The sequence below is a fragment of the Citrus sinensis genome, chromosome 5 (genome assembly GCF_022201045.2).
Source record: "Citrus sinensis cultivar Valencia sweet orange chromosome 5, DVS_A1.0, whole genome shotgun sequence".
Taxonomy (NCBI): Eukaryota; Viridiplantae; Streptophyta; class Magnoliopsida; order Sapindales; family Rutaceae; genus Citrus; species Citrus sinensis.
Window position 1 is genome coordinate 32,035,715 of NC_068560.1, and position 17,662 is coordinate 32,053,376.

A 17,662-nucleotide genomic window follows, 5' to 3' on the forward strand; every position below is an offset into this window, starting at 1 on the left:
CCCGATATTTTGCATATGTCCCCGTCCCCTCCCCATCCCCGTCAGAATTGCTTGAGAGAATCTCCATCCCCTCCCCGAATAATAACAGGGGATCCCCGAGGGTCCCCGGTCCCCGAATAACTAATAGTCTAATACATTTTTTTATTTTCGATTTTAAATTAATCATATTAAAATAAACTCATACCGCTATTGTAAGCTCGTAACCAACTTTGACAGCACATTAAGGCCTCCAATGTGCTTGGATGAAGTTTGTTATGATATGGGCTCACAACTCTACCACTAGTGTTAAAAGCTGATTCAGAAGCAACTGTTGTAATTGGAATTGCCAAAATATCTCTAGCAATTCGAGCTAATGTAGGATACCTATTAGCATTTGTCTTCCATCAACTCAAAATATTAAAATCTTCCATCCGAGGTATAACTTTCTCATCCAAATATGAATCTAATTCATCTGCAACAAATGCACAATCTCCATTGTTTACATAACCATCAAAACTTGTCATCCATTTGGTTGCTTTCTTATAAGAATCCCCTGTAGATCTAGTAGAAGAACTACTACCAGTATAATCAAAGCAATAAACAGTTGGTGAAAACTTCAATTAATACTCTTCAACTAATTCCCGGTAAGGGGTGACCATTTTCCCAACATACAACTATTTTGATATTTATTATTTTTAACAATATTTATAATTTTGTTATTTATTTATTAGTAATTTTAAAAATAAAAATAAAATTAAAAATTAAAATGGGGAAATGGGTAGGGGACGGGGATTCCACCTCATCCCCGTCCCCTCCCCGAATAAAAAGTTGGGTAAAAAATTTTCCCCGTCCCCTCCCCGAAAAAAAAATTGGGTATAAAATTTTCCCCATACCCTCCCCGAATGGGGAAAATCCCCGAGGGTACCCGTCCCCGTGGGGATTTTTGCCATCCCTACCTGCACACACCGAGGATGTCATATGTTATTTAGGATCTTGTTAAGTTAAATAATCTCCGGCTTATTTCACAAAGTGGAGATTATTTTTTTCACCTCCGTATGTATCTTAAAATAAATAAATATGGAATGAACTGTGATGGGAGAAAGTTTAAAAAGTCGTTCAATATTTATTTATGAAAAGTAAGAAAGAGTAGAGTATGCAACTTTATTCACTTACAATAATGAGCTCCCCCACAGCCAGAGAACATTTACGACTATCTTGGATTAAATCTGAATGTTCTTAAAAATTTTGTAAATGAAGGCGGGAATTTGATTGATAAAGTGGATGACATTTCTTAATCAGTAAACTGCCACTAATAACAAGGCAGAGGAAACGTGTTGTGCAAAGAAAAGGGTGAAATCCGAAATCCTAATTCGAATTTCCCCCTCCTGTCTCATCATCATTCATCAGTCAGTCAAAAGTAAAACGGCGAAGCAAGAGGAGATGGAACGAGGGATCTTTGTTGTTACAGGTTATGGGCAGGGACACCTCCAGCCATGCATGGAGCTCTGCAAGAACTTTTCTTCTCACAATTACCATACCACCCTCGTCATTCCTTCCATTCTCGTCTCTGCCATTCCTCCCTCTTTCACGCAATATCCACGCACCCGAACCACCCAGATTACTTCTTCCGGCGGACCCATGCCCCCATCCGACCCGCTGAGCCAGCAAGCTGCAAAAGACCTTGAGGCCAACCTTGCAAGCCGCTCTGAAAACCCTGACTTTCCTTCGCCTTTATGCGCCATCGTTGATTTTCAGGTGGGCTGGACCAAAGCCATTTTTTGGAAATTCAATATTCCTGTTGTTAGTCTTTTTACTTTCGGCGCATGTGCTGCCGCCATGGAGTGGGCTGCGTGGAAGCTCGATGCTACGGATATCAAACCCGGTGAAACTCGTTTGATTCCTGGGTTACCGGAAGAAATGGCTTTAACTTATTACGATGTTAGACGGAAATCTTCGGTACCGTCGCGTGGCGGATGAGGGGGACCGCCCAAACCCGGTGATAAGCCACCGTGGGTCCCAGAAATCGAAGGCTCAATCGCGTTGATGTTCAACACGTGCGACGATCTGGACGGTTTGTTTATCAAGTACATGGCTGATCAGATAGGCATTCCAGCTTGGGGCGTGGGCCTACTTCTACCCGAACAGCACTGGAAATCTACCAGTTCGTTGGTCCGGCATTGTGAGATTACAGAGCAAAAGCGCCAATCGAGTTGTTCAGAGGAGGAGGTGATCCAATGGCTAGATTCTAAGCCACGTGGATCTGTCCTGTACGTGGCCTTCGGCAGTGAAGTGGGACCCACTAGGGAAGAATATCGTGAACTGGCCGGCGCATTAGAAGAATCGACCGGGCCGTTCATTTGGGTCGTGCAACCCGGATCCGAAGAATACATTCCTCATGATTTGGATAACAGAGTTAGTAACAGGGGTCTGATAATACACGCATGGGCACCACAAGCATTGATACTGAACCATATATCAACAGGTGGATTTTTATCACATTGTGGATGGAATTCTACGATGGAGGCGATTGTACATGGGGTCCCATTTTTGGCCTGGCCTATCAGAGGCGATCAATACTTCAATGCCAAATTGGTGGTGAATTATATCAAGGTAGGGCTTAGAGTGACTGACGACTTATCAGAGACGGTGAAGAAGGGTGATATAGCAGAGGGAATTGAAAGGCTAATGAGTGATGAAGAGATGAAAACACGAGCTGCAATTTTACAAGTGAAGTTTGAGCAAGGTTTTCCAGCGAGCTCTGTGGCTGCTTTGAATGCTTTCAGCGATTTTATTAGCCGAAAAGTAACTTAGGTTATGTGTCATCATTTGCGAATGGTTACATGATTGGAGCAACTTCTCTTGGTTCTAATTTTCATCACTCAATAAACCTAATATATAGCTGGATAATTATGAATTTACAACTAATAGTCCAACTAATTGAACAGTTCTTCAGTAAAACATCCGAAATAACTAGATTCTAGCCATGCAGTGCCTGGTTTAAAAAAAAAAATTGAATTAAGGCATAAACGAAGGAAATTTGTAAAAATAGTTTGGAAGTGTGATGCTCACCTATTAGATGACATCTTGTATCTGATGACACATTGATCTTCTATGCTTAAGGAAATGGCATTAAGTCAAAAACCTAGTAAACTAAAACAAAAATGTGATAGAAGACCGAAAACTGTTGTACATACATGCAAGGGAAGACGTAATTCCTGAAAACAATCTTTGCCATAACCATTAGCAATTAGCACCCCATGATATTATTGTCAATTTGCTATGAATAAAGAATATAAATTCAACAGCATCCCAGGAAAAAGAAAAAGAAAATACTAATAATAAGCTCTAACAATTATAGAGAGCTATTGTTAATAGCCTATAATCTTCCAACTTGCCTTAATGAATACAACTCCACTAAAATGCATGCGAGGAATTTTCACTTTTCTTCACATGATTACATCAAAACCAAAATCATTTTAGGTGACACAAATACTAGGCCCCAGCAAATCATGTTTAAATTTGATATGCAAACCAAAACCCAGTATATAATTCAGAAATTGGCCAGGGACTGAGGAATCGGACATGCGAATTAGAATGTAGAGCAAAATCAAGAAAAAGGAGGTCAAATTGTTGGAAGAACCTCATTTCCTCATTTTCCAGTACAAAAAATTATGGTAATTGGTAAACTTTAATGGCAAATCGACTAATTCTTACTAACGTGGTTTTATACGAACCTCTACCAGTTATTCCTTCGGAGGTCCTCTGCCTCAGCTTATTCGACTTTGAAAACTATCTTCATAAACTCGTAGACAAAGTAACTAATTGCAGCTGAAGGAAGCACCTGCAGATGCAAAACATGAAGATATATGGCAATGAGGCAGAACCTTTATCCAAAAAGTTTAAATGTTCCACACCTGTTTTCAGAAGTCATTACTAAATAATACAGCAAAGCAAATTTCACGAAATGGTAGCTATCTACGGCAATGATATAGAGAGGCATATTCCGGGGAACGACCAGACATGGAGACTGCATAGTATCCCAACAGTAACATGAAAGACGATGGGCTACATTAATGGAACTCAATTAAATTTCAATAGAGTGAGAGACCATCTCCTTTAGATGAGAGCATCTAGAGGAGCAGAGCCAGCTATATCATCTCCTTTCAATAAGGATTTTTTAGGTTATTTTCTTATTTAGGGGGATTACTATTTAAGGAATAAGTAATTTCCCCTTTAAGACTTAACTTATTCAAAGAGGAATACAACTCTTACAAGGAAAGGAATACTTCTCCTACAAGAAATAATCACTATATAGAGGAAGGTTAAATTCACTTGTTTATATAACATAACACTCAATTTTCTCTGCAAGTAGAAAGTTGATAGTGAGAGAAAAACGGTAGGTATATTGAGAAATTGGGTGTTATTGGGGTTTTTCACATAGAGAATTTTTCTCTTGTCATCCTTAGCAGCCATGGATTTTCTCCGATATAGGAGTTTTCCAAATAAATTCTTGTGTTGCGTAATTGGTTTTATTCTTTATGTATATTTTCTATCTGTTATTTGCTTGATATTTTTACTTGCAAGATCTTAGATGGAATTAAAATTCCCTAACAATATCAATCACAATTCTTTCCCAACCATATAGCTAGCAGATAAAATGCAATGTGGATCCCATAGAAAATGATCGCGCTATTATATAAGAGAGGAAAAATCTGCATGAGATAAACTATTATGCCAGAAAAATGAAGAGCTTGACAACTTTTCAGCTTGAGAACTATCCAGTTGGGCATCTCAAAGTAACAGCAAACCTTATCGTAAAGTGGGATTCAAGGCTTCACAATGACTTTTGCTATTTTACAGTATGATTTTCTAATTTTACAAGGCGTATAGAGTTACATATGTATAGCTCACGACCAGGTATTTACAATCAGTAGTTAGTCCAGAGACTAATCAATGCCACCAAGTTGTTAATTATTGAATTGGAAAAAATCATTGTTTTAGCTTTGTAATTTTTGTAATAGTAATCAAACACTGCATTTCTATGACTCAGGAGCACATAATTAGAGTAAAGTGTCCATCAAACAATTCAATAGTTAGTTGGCGGGGTGTGTGTGTGTGTCTCTCTCTCTCTCTATATATATAACTTCATATCTATACCTGCAGTAAGCTTGGAATAAGTCCTGCATAAAGAGCTGGAACTCCCCCTTGTTCAACTATCTTGACAAAGGTCCCCACTGCACTCAATTTGGTTGCCTGAACTTGCAACTGAAGCCGCCTCCTCACAACTTCAAAGGGGTATGTCGCAGCTTCTGCACAAGCACCAGCAATAGCCCCATATAGTAATGTCCTGATGGGTCCCAACTCTAGTTGGTCAAAAGCAGTAAGTTCCTCCCCGTGCTGATTCATTTTCTGAATTCTTTTTCTACCTTCGGGCGAATGCAGATAAGCAGATTTCAGTATATCATATACACCATAGAATACCGCACCCGAAGGTGCCATGCTCATGATAGATGGCACTAAGCCCTTGTAAAGAGAAAAGAATCCTTCATTTTGGATCATGTAGCGGAAAGCACCAATTACACCACCTAAGGCTTCGCCACCAGGTGCAACTATCTTGGTTCGTATCTGAAAGATATACCAACATAACAAGCAATATTATATATATCTGCCAGAAGCTTGAATCCCATTAAAGACACATATTTTGAAGAATGAAGCTTGTAATAGCTCTTTATCATCAGCACCAGTCAATTCCAAAATATAAAGCGGAACTTAACATTGCATTAATCTTATGCTTCTAACAAGATTGACAAGTTAACAAAACATACAAAAAAGAAAAATAGAAATTCCCACATACAGTGTCCAGAGGTAAGCAGAGTACAGAAGCAGTAATGCCAGCCGCAGCACCAGCAATGAACCTCTCAAAATTAGTAGTTTCCTCATTACCAGAAAATCTAAGCAATTGTTTTCTGTAGGTATCATAAGCATAAAAATTGACAGCCTTAAATGGAGCTGTACGAAGAATGTTGATTAGGTTCCCCCTCCAAAACCCTTTCAATCCTTGAGTAGCTGCTATTGTCTTAACCAACTCAAATAGTTTTTTCTGCTCCCCACGGACCATATATTCCAGCTTTAGTCTCTCAAGCGGCGCAACAAAAGTTCTAACTCCACAACAATCATTCACGCACACAGAGATAAGTAGCCATCAGTACAAGACCCGAAAATAAAAAGCTCATTAGAACCTCGAAGAAGCTTTTAATTCTTTAATCAACTATCATAGAAAATACAGTACTTCATTATAAAAATGAAATTGTGGTAGTACCTTGAAACCATAGCTGCAATAGCTCCAGCCCACAAATGCTTTGTCGTGTTCATCGCGCCTCGTCCACGAACCCTAGACTTTCTCTTCTTTTCAAATGCTTCAACAGCAACATTGCCTGGTTCAAACTTCGGCATGTCATCGGAGCTCTTATCTCCGTTTTGCACCAAGCAAAAATTCGATTCGCGAAGGAGTCCGTCATTTCTCAAACTAACAGATAAAAATAAACCACTATTTGTAGCCGCAACACTCCTTTTCCGCCCCCAAATCCCAAAAACCTCGGGGGGCTTAGAAGGAGGAGGAGGAGGAGAAACCGACCTGGCAATGCTAGGTGAAGAATTGGTAGGTGAGATAAAATATAGAAACGAGGAAGAGACGGTGGGTTCGAGAAATAAGCCACCGGTAACTAACTCATTCGAATTGGTGTCGTGAGTCAGAGAATTAGTGAACCAGATGTCAAATCCTGGCATTGTAAGCGATCGAATGAAAGTGAATTATGCGTGGTCTGGCAGTTTAGTAAGGGATTTTCAAGCGACGACGGAACTGTCAGAGCAATAAAATGGCGATGTTGGCTTTGCTTCCATCGCCGTACATCAAGAGTGCAGAGACCTCGTTTTGGTTTTCCATTTTTCTCGATTTTATTTAATTTTTCAACCGCCTCGTCAGTCACTTTCTTTATTAGTACCCCTCCAGGGTTTTAAGAGGTATTTGGGACGGATTAATCCATAAAACACTGCCACATTGGATTTGAATTTCATCGTTATATATAAAGAGGGAATTGTAGTTTTTAAGTAATTATCCAAACATATGTTTTTATGAAGTCAAACTCTAAATTATATTTTATATACCTTACATCCACTCGTATAAATAATAAGTGAGTCATTCATTGTTAATATGAGTGGATATAAGGTACATAAAATATAATTTAAGAGATTCTTTTATAAAATATAGATTACTATGTTTTTTACATCTCTTGCCACTAGGATTAGTTAAGTTAGTTTGGTCATTGTAATAAAAACAGTGAGTTAAAGAATTAATTTCCCCACACACATAAAATTCTCAATTGAGAAAATAAAACAACAACATACAATTTGTGTATTTGTGGTTGGATAAAGTGTTGAGATAGTCGTGTTATATATGTTGTGTGTGTGTGTGGCCAAATAAATATGTTGCAAAAGTAAAAATTAATGCATGGTTGCTTATATTTTTAGTAAAGGGTGATTTTCGTTTTGTTCCTTGAGGTATTTGCACGTCGTTGCCAAATATAATTAGGAAACAAAATCATTAACTTTAAAGAGATTATTATCATTACCAATTATAATGAGATAACAAAAAAACTAATAATAGTATAAAATATTTATTTCAGTTATCACTTATTATATGTAAGTAATAAAAAAATATTTTTTATATACAAGTTTATAAATGTTTAAATAAATTTTATTTAATATTATATGCAATTTAGTTATTTAAATTTTTATAGTATTTTAATAGTAAAATTTACTAAATACATATGACTATTTTTATGGTGTGTTTACTTAGGAATGATAAAATCCTCCACAAGTTTGGAATCGCGCCAAATGGGGTGAATTTTAAATAATTTTTTGGAAATAGGAAAAAAATAATCTCCAAATTCTCAACGGGGTGAGATTTGATTATATATTCGCTACCCCACCCTCACCCTAATCCTCATTATATATGAATATTTTTTAAATTTTTTCAATAATTTTTGTTTTATCAATTATAATGTTGGTTAATAAATTTTTATTTTATTTTTACCTAATATAAATAAGTTATAACTAAAAGGAAACTTTACGTATAATACTTATTCAACCCTAAATTAGTGTTATATTTTCTTTTATCTCTTAAAGTGTTGCTCTCTTCAAACATTTTTTTATATCATTTTAAAATATTTTTTTCAATCTTTTGGAGTTTTTAAAAATAATTTTTAATAGTATTATACTTATTTAATATTAATAATTAATAATAAGAAATTGTTATTATAAGAAAATATTAATTTTATTCTATATTATTTATAATAGTGTTTCATTTGTGTTGCTTTTATCAATAATTTTTAATTTACATAATTAAAATTGATAAAAAAATTGTGATTTACATAATTAAGAATATTAATAATTTATATAATTAAAATTAATAAAATAAATAATTGATTTTATAAATATTTTTTTTTCACTTTGTAATTAAAAACTACAATTCTTTACATAAGGGTAGAACTGTAATTTGAAATAATTCATTTCCAATCCAAGATAAAGTAAATACATAAATCAAACTTTAATTCTTATTTCATACTCTCATCCTAGTGCAAATAAACAACTTAGTTCCGATCCCACTACACACTCCTAATCACAAGATTTCAATTCTTTAAGATTTTTCATTCCAATCTGAAAAATAAACACTACATTAAAATTCACAGCACTTTTTAAAATAAATTTTATCAAATGTTTAACTGATTTTCTTCACAGTTGATTATTTTTACAGTACAACTAACAACAATTATTTTAAAAACTATTGCATTACCAAATTAGCCCTAAAAACCCATGTGCAGTTACTTTTGGAGCTTAAAAGTAATTTAAAAAGTTAAAAATTAATTTTGACGTTTTGAGATACTACTTGAAAAATATAATATCACTATGGTTATCAATATTATAAGTAAATTCTTAAAACCTTAATTTTTTTATTTTTTTGAGGGTAGGATGCAGGAAGGGACATTCACTCACTAAAGGTAATTCATGTGGTGTGATATTTATCACACGAGGAATGGAAAATTATAATAAATTATTTTAAAAAATAGTTAATAATTTTTTGGATTAATGACATTACTTTACTCGTGATTTATAATTTAGTATTTAAGTAACAAATTTTGAAGCATGTTTTCTCAATAATTGTAAAGTTCATGCATGGCCGTTGCCCTGTTTAACACTTACGTGGACAACTACTCGCTGCCGCTTAATACGGACAGAATCCGTCGCCCGCGTGGTCACATCGACATCGCATTAGTGCATTAGAGCTAAACGCACACAACATTACCATTTAATTACCTCACATAACTAGTTATTAATCCACCGTCTGGGATCGCACCTATAAATACCCTTTTGCTTGGCGCCTTACTCATTTGCAACTCCGCGTTCAAAAATACTCCAAATTTGACAAAGAGAAAGTGAGTGTGTTTCAGAGACCAAATTCTTAGGGGTTTTCAATCTTCGATTTCGAAAATGCAGAAGCTCGGGTTTCCAAGCGTGAAGAGCTTGGATCAGTTCAAATCTCTGTCAGGATCCGCGAAGTCTTTCTCATTTTCTTCGCGTCCTTCTACCGATTCGCTTACATCGGGAAGTTTCGCAAACTTGAAGCTGACTGCAGGTTTTTGATCGTTTAATTATGAGTGTTTGTTGCGTTCTTTGAAGATTTTCATCGATTTTGATGAATTTTTGGTGCTAATTTGATTGATTGCAGAGAAATTGGTCAAGGAGCAAGCTTCCGTGAAAACCGATCTTGAAATGGCGGTAATATGAATGCCTCCGTATCTGTTTATCTTTATGTACGAAAATCCATGTCTATTAGGATATAGAAGGAAATGTGTAATTGTGTCAGCTAATAAAGGCATCTAATTTGTTCTTGTTTGAGTGAAGTTTGTGTATTTACTTGATTTTTATGCTTATTAGGATACAGAAGGAAATGTGTAATTTTGTCAGCTAATAAAGGCATCTAAGTTGTTCTTGCTTGAGTGAAGTTTGTGTATTTACATGATCTTTACGCTTTTTTCTTTTCTAATGTACTTACAAGAGTATTAGGATTTGTTATTTACTTGGATGATTATTGGAACAAAATTGCATCAATTCTTTAAGGCATTTACACAGTTACGTGTTTTAGAAGGTTTGTTACATGATTATTAGGTTTGATTTCCACATTTCAATGAGATTTTTGCTATGCCAACATGAGATTGTGTGTGTAACATGAAAGTTATTGGATCAATGAATAAAGGCAATAATTTCATTATTTAAGGTAAAATGTTGGTACTTCCAAAATTACTGTTTGATTGAATGGCCAACTTGATAGACACAATTTAACAAATGTAGAATTCTAAGCTCAAGAAATCAATGGAGCATGTCCGTATATTAGAGGAAAAATTGCAGAATGCTGTTAATGAGAATGCTAAGCTGAAAGTAAAGCAGAAAGAAGATGAGAAGCTCTGGAAAGGACTGGAGTCTAAATTCTCTTCAACCAAGACTCTGTCCGATCAACTCACTGAGACTTTACAACACTTAGCTAGTCAGGTTCAGGATGGTATGTAATTATGTATATTCAAGGCTGTAACATTCCCTCACAATGTCGGGCCATGACTCTGTGCATTTTCTTTAACAGCTGAAAAGAATAAGGAGTTTTTTGAAGACAAAATATCCTCCAGCATGAATGCTGTCGATTTTCAGAAGCAACAGATGGATCATTTATCTCTGAAATTAGGTTCTGCAGAGGAAATTATTAGAAAACGTTAGTTGTTATTGTCCCTGTTTGAGTTAAACTTTCAAGTATCTATACTTAAATCTGTTTTATTTATATGTATCTGGTTCGATCCAAAGCTAGTGTCATGGATTATTTGATGTTTTCCGTAATTTGATTTCCGATTATTTGATGCGCTTGAATACTGACTGTAGGTGAGAAGGAACTGGAGGATCTCAAAATTGAGAGAGAGGAAAGGGATAAGCTTTATAGAGATGAGTGTTGTAGAACCTCCAATCTCATGGACAAAAATGGTAAACATCTCATGGATGCCTCTTTTTTTCAAATTAAAACCATTTTTCTTACATTTTCAGTTTTTTGCTTTGCAGATGCGATGATAAAGAAACTTGAAGTAACTGTAGCTGATAATAGACTGGAGACAGAGAGTCTAAACTCTAAAGTTGAAGAGATGCACATTGACTTACAATCCAAGGAAGATGAAATTAAACTTTTGATGATCACTAAGGAGAACTTGGAGAAGGAGAAGAGTGATCTTCAAATGAGCCGGGACAGTTTTGAGAAAAAATTAGTCACATCAATCCGGGAGATAAAAAATCTTGAAGGCTTTGTTCATGTGTTTGCAGCACAGCTGGTTGATTTGGATAAACAAAGTTTGACTTTTATGGAAAAGTTTTATCAGCTAAACTCACATTATGAATCATGCTTTCAGTCAGTTCAGATGGAGAGAGACCTTTCTTCTCAGCAAGCTCAAAATCAATATGATCAACTGAATGATAAGTTCTTCAGCATTGCATCTGAAAAAGATGCATTACAGTTAGTAAACCAGGAGTTAAACAGCAAGATCATCGAACTTCAAAAAACCCAGGAGTCTGTTAAGGCACAGTGTTTAGAGGAATGCCGTTTAGCTGGAGAGAAAATTAGTAGATTGGAGTCTGAAGCAGAAGCTCTTATCTCAAAGAAGATTGAAACTGAATTGTTGGTTTCTAAATTGGAGAAGGAAATTGATAGTTTGTTAGAAAATTTGAGATCATTCGAGAATAAACTGGTCTGCAATTTTCTATATTCTTATCTCTGAAATATTTGATCATACCATGTTGCCATTGTAAACCTATTCGACTACATTTTGCAGCAAGATCAGCTGCTGAAGATTTCATCGTTGGAAATGGAGAACAAAGAAAATATGGAGAAATTTCATGCAGAAATGCAGAAAAAAGAAGAAGAATTAAATAATCTGAAACAAGAGCATGAGAAGAAGGAGATGCTTGTAGATTCGATCGAGAAACAATTCTGCCAACTTCAGAACATCTTGGGGGAGAAAGAACAGCTTTTACTGCAACATAATGACAAAGAGAAGAAGCTGGAAGATCAGATTACTGAGGTCTTGAAAGCAGTTAGAATATATGAATTTTTGTAAGTATGTGGACCTGTGGTGTAATTTAGAGTCCTGTATATTACTGCAGAATCAGGCCCAGCTGACTGCTGCTGAAAGCAGACTTTCAGAAGCTAAGAAGCAATATGATCTTATGCTAGAAAGTAAACAGTTGGAATTATCAAGGCATTTGAAGGAAATATCTCAGAGAAATGATCAGGTGTTTCTTACATCATTTAGACATTTACCTTCAGTAATTTGAAGGAAGTATAAGGTGCATAAATTGACGTGAATTGGAATTTTATCAGGAAATTAATGACATACGGAGGAAGTATGAGGTGGAGAAGCTGGAAATTGTTAATATGGAAAAAGAAAAGGTCCATTTGTGATTATGATACTGCACACACTTGGCTCTGTTTCATGCTTACATGTTTAATTTTGATTTTCAGGCAGATAAAACCATTGGAGAAATGGAAAGAAAATGTGACCAAAAACTTGCAGAATGCAAAGAAGAGGCAAAGCAGCAACTTAAGCGCATTCAGGAGGAACATGCTGCTATTGTATGTGCAAGAAACTAATATAAACTGAAAATCAAATTTTCTGCAATCCTATTTTAAAACACAATCATCTTTTAGTAATTCCTGTTCTGCTACTTCGTGGGAATGAATGTGCCATATATCTTCTGCTTTATTTTTATTTCTCATTCTTGTTTTTCTCTATGAATATAGTAATAATTGTCTCTGCACATCAATGGTTCAATGAGCTCGTATCTTTTCCACAAGCCAACATACCGAATAAGTTTTTCCATAATCTACTTGTGAACATGAATCCAATTATAAATTGAAGTTATGAATTCATGGAAAGTTCGCCCCTATTTTTGTTTCGAAGTTGCATCATTTTCAAGGATACTGATTTCTGGGGCACATTGTTTGAGTGCTCCTCACTGCCTTTGCCATATGCATCTATCTTCATTGGCAATCTACAGATGAAATTGTCATTACCTCAAAATTTTTATAACTGTACTAAGTTTTGTTTGCTTATCTGTAGGTCATTAGTATTCAACAGGAGTATGATAAGAAGGAAATGAATCTAAAAGCTGAACACATAGGGGACCTGAAGCGTGCCGAACTACAAGCTGAAAATGAATTGAGAGAGGTGCACATGGCTTTAGCTTTGCGTCTGAGTTGTTCACATTCATTGGAAATATGTGATTGAGTTTCCTACTGTTTATAAAATTTTCTAGAAAACAACAAAACTAAAGAGTGAACATGAAGTTCAGATGAAAGCTTTGCAGTGTCAGCATGAAGATGAGTGTAGGAAACTTCACGAGGAGTTGCATCTCCAGAAATCCAAAGTAAGCACTTCCATATTCAACAGTATCAAATTTTACCATCCACCATGCCTTCAACTAACTTTGGTTTGAAATGCCGCAGGAAGACAGGCAGAGAGCTTTATTGCAATTGCAGTGGAAAGTGATGGGCAACAAGCCTCAGGAGGACCAAGAAGTTAATTCAAAGCAGGTTGTCTTCTTTATTCGGCCCCTTGCTATTTCTCCTACTCCTACTCTTTTATGGACATAATAAAATTATTTTTCACAGAGCTTGAACCATTTGCTTTTTTGTTAAAATTTTTTGTTGTTACATGTTCCTTATATATTCATACATATCAATGTTTTATTGTTATTATTATTAGTTATAATTTTTAATGCTTACATGTTTTTTTTATACATATATATGCTTGTTTTGTTACTACTACTACTGCTACTACAAATAATGGAATATGCAGCGGTAAGCTAATTGGCAGATTATGTAGAAAGTTTGCTTGGAGCATCTTCAAACTGTGGAACATTTTGGTTTATCTTTATATGCTTGCATTGATTATTATGATGCACTTTCTAAAATATAATGTATTTGGTGATTTTTTATTTATTGAAGGCTTATTCCATTTCATCAAGCAAGATGAGAGATCTCGGTGTTGGTAAAAGAAGTAAACGTGCTTTTGCAAGAGCAGAAAATGAAGAGAAGGTGACAAGAGCTAAGATCAATTTGCTTACATCTAAATCTTTCAGTCCTTGTGGAATTACAGCAATTGCCGTTTCTCTTTCTATACTGTTTGTAGGATCCACCTTTCTTGAACGAAGCACAAACGCCTGTGTCACAATTGTTGAAGAAAGTAGAAAATGTAAACACAGGAAGCATGATCAGCATTCCTAAGCATCATAAGAAGGTCAGTTGCTTCTGTATTGTGGCTAGTGATACACATATTGTATATTATACATGTTGTGTTGCAATAGTGTACTTGATCTGTATTCAACCTTCAACATCCATATGAAGTCTTATCTCCTTAGCCAATCTTGGCTTACCTTCTGGCCGCACAGGTTACCCACCATGAATATGAAGTCGAAACTAGTAATGGAAGAACAATCACAAAACGAAGAAAAACAAAAAGTACAGTCATGTTTGAGGTATTGTCGTATCTTCTTAAAGCTCTTATGTACCCTAAATTGGTCATATTTGCAATGATTGCATGTGAAATAGGAGGGTGTCTACTGTCTAGCGAAGCAGATCTTTACATATATGTTTTCAAATTTTCTTGTCTGTGTTGTATCAGGACCCTGGGAAACGTAAGAAGATGAACACAACCCAAGCCAAAACCCCACGAAGTGTTGCCAAGGTAACTGAAAGCAAACTATTGTTTTTAGGGTTATTTTTGCATTTTGTCGGATCTCCGTGTATTATAAATGATGCTTAATCCTCTTTCTTTTTTTGAAAAAGGGGCAATGTTTTCTTTTGAAAAGAATATACACAAACATTGAACTTAGATTGATAAATTAATTTATGAGGTAACTGGATATTGAAGATAGCTCACATCACCCTCCAAAGCTTTTTCTTGATTCAGTAAGTTCATGACATATGTGTCATTTCTCATGCAGGGAGCCACGGGAGGGGCTAATCCACATCCTTCAAACATAGGTGACTTGTTTTCTGAGGGATCTCTAAATCCATATGCAGATGATCCTTATGCATTTGATTAGAGGTATGGTTCAATTGATCACTTGAATCATCAACTTTTAGCTAAATTCTGTCTTCTTTTTCGTACTTTATTTTTATCATTAGCTACATTGAGAGTTATCAACTTCCTGAAACTGCATACTTTCTGTTTGAGGAGTTTTATTGTTTTTGGACCCTCTTGGCTACATGATGGAGTGAGCTGGGAGCATGAACTAGGGCCTGATCTTAGGAAGGTCTCTGAGAAGAAAAAATAGCGACCTATCTTGTACTAAAATTCTTGTTAGAAAAGGGTGGATATTTTGTCACTCTTTGCATCATATACATAGCTCATTAGATCTGGCATGGCCTGTTCATTTTGTTTTCAGACACACTAGATGAGGCTTTTGCACTTTTTCTTGAGAAATGAGTATGGTTAACAGTAGTTGACACTATTTTGTTAGAAGCCTATGATGCTTCGTGCAGATTATATTTCCTTTGAAGTATGTAAGACCTTGCAATTGAGCATATTGCTCAAATTGTTTTTGTCTGAGGAGACAGCTCAAATGACGGGCTTCATGGTTTTGATAATCACAGGCCAATAAATTAATATCTGGAAAAAATGTTAAGAGATTACATACAATACAGATATATCAGACGAATCATGTTTGCCTCTGTTATTGGAAAACATTGGTTTATGGTTATTTTCAAAGTTTTTTCTGGACATTTTGCCTCTGTTATTAGAAAATGCAGTTTCATCTAGAGCTTGATTGCTATTTTAATAATGCTGAACCTGATACCAAAATTTTGGGGTTTAAGGCAAGCAAGGAACTGAAGCCAGAAAGCTGCTTTCTCATTTTCTTCTTTCAATCTGCTTGCTGATAATAGCCATGGAGTTGCCAAGCATGTTATATTTTTATCCTTGCTTCGTGTGATTCTGCTTTGCTTGCAAACGCCTGTACCACTGCTGATATGCTGGTCTGACAGATTAATTTGCGATGAACTTTAATTCTTTTGTATATAAAGGCTCCTGGATTGTAAGAATGGGGAAGAAGATACTTTGAAAAACCTGAAAAGGATCATGACTTTTCAAGTACTGCTCCAATGCATGTAAATCAGTGAATGCTGTGATTAGACATCAAACTATTAGGACATGCAGGCCAGTGCAGTGTAAGGTCTATTAGAAACTCTTTACGTTTGATCAATTTCCACAACCATTTAAATTGAATCGCCTGATTTTTTTTTTAAACCCCTCCAATTTTGGGAATGCAGTTTATTATGGAGAAGCAATGCAGTGTTGGCTGTATTGCCTGATGGAACCCAAATGAAATGGTCCAAAGCGACTAAGTGGCCTACTTTCCCATCCTTTCTTTATTTTTTACCAAGTATTTTCAAGTTGCGCAAAGATTGAACTTGTTTAGATTTCATTCTTCAACCTGGCTTAATCTTTTCTCTGCTACTGTGACACAACCAACAATGAATTTTAACGATCAGGACTCGTTACTATTTTTCATCCGAACATGCCAGATGAATTGGATAAAAGAAAATTATCAACCGGCCAATCATCGTTTTCTCTGATTCTGAAAAACAAAAATTCCGAAAATTTTTAATTTATTGAGCGCTCCACACTTAAAGTTTATAAATTGTTTTTCACTTTTTGCAACTTTTGTCGATAAAGAAATATTTCGCAACTTTAACAAGATGATTCGTTATCTCGTCACTATCGGATAACAACAAAAATTAGCAAATGAGGTTTTGTCACAGTAAAGGCAACACAAACAAAACACACTTTTGAATTTACCCGAACAATTAGAGCTCAAAAAAAAAAATAAAAAATGTAGTTCTATTCCGATCTTATTACATGAAGTAGCAATAGAGAGAGAACAGAGAGAGAAGGCTGGTTCGATTGCTACAGCTAGACTAATAGCATTAACTGTCTGTTAGTTTCATTTTGTTTAGAGTTTTCAACTTTCCGCTACGTGTAAATATTTGGTAATATTTATTATTTATTTTATTTTCTTTAATTTTGGGGGATATAAATATAAACAACTTATTTAATTCTTTTTACACTCTTAATTTGACTGACACATTTGACACCAGCGTGCTCCGAAATAGATACTGTCATTTGTCAATGAATATTCTCCTTTCATCACTTACAATAACTCAACTTGTTTCTTCATTACATACATGTTACAGGCCTGCAGCCAAAACAAAGGAATAGAAAGCACAAATGGCTGTGATTTCTGGCACGCTACTGTTACAGAGAATTATTCAAAAGAGCGAGAAAGCGATAATATAGTTCATCTTAGTCACTAATTGCAGCTTTCAAATTGCCTATATGCAATTTCACACATTCTTAATAAAGTGGTGTGCCGTGTGCGAGATAAACTAATGCTTTTTAACCGTATCACATGACGTGTCTGGGACTGAAGCTAAATTCTCATTATCCATCACTATTATGTTCATGTTCATCGCCCTGATGAGATAATAATTTTGGTGATGTTAATTTTTTAGAAGTTACTATCAAATGGCTTCTTC

General features: G+C 35.4%; 4 protein-coding genes across 9 annotated transcripts; 3 read left to right on the plus strand and 1 right to left on the minus strand.

Moving 5' to 3' along the window:
• Positions 1 to 1,082: 1,082 nt before the first annotated feature.
• On the minus strand, positions 1,083 to 6,971 carry LOC102607422 (probable mitochondrial adenine nucleotide transporter BTL3). Of its 5 annotated transcripts, none has more exons than XR_008054623.1 (6): positions 6,299 to 6,971; positions 5,834 to 6,137; positions 5,137 to 5,604; positions 3,714 to 3,820; positions 3,049 to 3,129; positions 1,083 to 2,971 (listed from the first exon to the last, which is right to left on the minus strand). XR_008054623.1 is itself a non-coding variant. In XM_052440690.1 (5 exons), exons 1-4 carry the CDS (start codon positions 6,763 to 6,765, stop codon positions 3,752 to 3,754), a joined length of 1,308 nt encoding a protein of 435 aa, XP_052296650.1. In that variant the 5' UTR covers positions 6,766 to 6,971; the 3' UTR covers positions 1,083 to 2,971; positions 3,714 to 3,751. The 5 variants fall into 5 exon arrangements, 2 of the variants coding, with proteins under 2 accessions (XP_052296650.1, XP_052296649.1); XR_008054624.1 differs by having other exon boundaries at positions 3,049 to 3,194; XM_052440690.1 differs by lacking the exon at positions 3,049 to 3,129.
• On the plus strand, positions 1,420 to 2,897 carry LOC107176354 (uncharacterized). Its single transcript, XM_052440691.1, has one exon. It carries the CDS (start codon positions 1,420 to 1,422, stop codon positions 1,954 to 1,956), a length of 537 nt encoding a protein of 178 aa, XP_052296651.1. The 3' UTR covers positions 1,957 to 2,897.
• LOC127902446 (scopoletin glucosyltransferase-like) lies at positions 2,068 to 2,790 on the plus strand. The gene has a single exon (XM_052441352.1). It carries the CDS (start codon positions 2,068 to 2,070, stop codon positions 2,788 to 2,790), a length of 723 nt encoding a protein of 240 aa, XP_052297312.1.
• A 2,353-nt stretch (positions 6,972 to 9,324) lies between the features above and the next one.
• LOC102607710 (synaptonemal complex protein 1-like) lies at positions 9,325 to 16,373 on the plus strand. Of its 2 annotated transcripts, none has more exons than XM_015528734.3 (19): positions 9,325 to 9,670; positions 9,764 to 9,813; positions 10,387 to 10,594; positions 10,673 to 10,798; positions 10,963 to 11,061; positions 11,137 to 11,813; positions 11,898 to 12,146; positions 12,229 to 12,357; positions 12,446 to 12,514; positions 12,587 to 12,697; positions 13,185 to 13,292; positions 13,381 to 13,491; positions 13,571 to 13,657; positions 14,072 to 14,161; positions 14,256 to 14,363; positions 14,515 to 14,601; positions 14,748 to 14,810; positions 15,070 to 15,173; positions 15,306 to 15,715. In XM_015528734.3, the coding sequence occupies exons 1-18, from the start codon at positions 9,526 to 9,528 to the stop codon at positions 15,169 to 15,171; spliced, it is 2,619 nt and encodes an 872-aa protein (XP_015384220.2). In that variant the 5' UTR covers positions 9,325 to 9,525; the 3' UTR covers positions 15,172 to 15,173; positions 15,306 to 15,715. The 2 variants fall into 2 exon arrangements, with proteins under 2 accessions (XP_015384220.2, XP_006472608.2); XM_006472545.4 differs by lacking the exon at positions 15,306 to 15,715 and adding an exon at positions 15,944 to 16,373 and having other exon boundaries at positions 9,328 to 9,670.
• Positions 16,374 to 17,662: the final 1,289 nt, after the last annotated feature.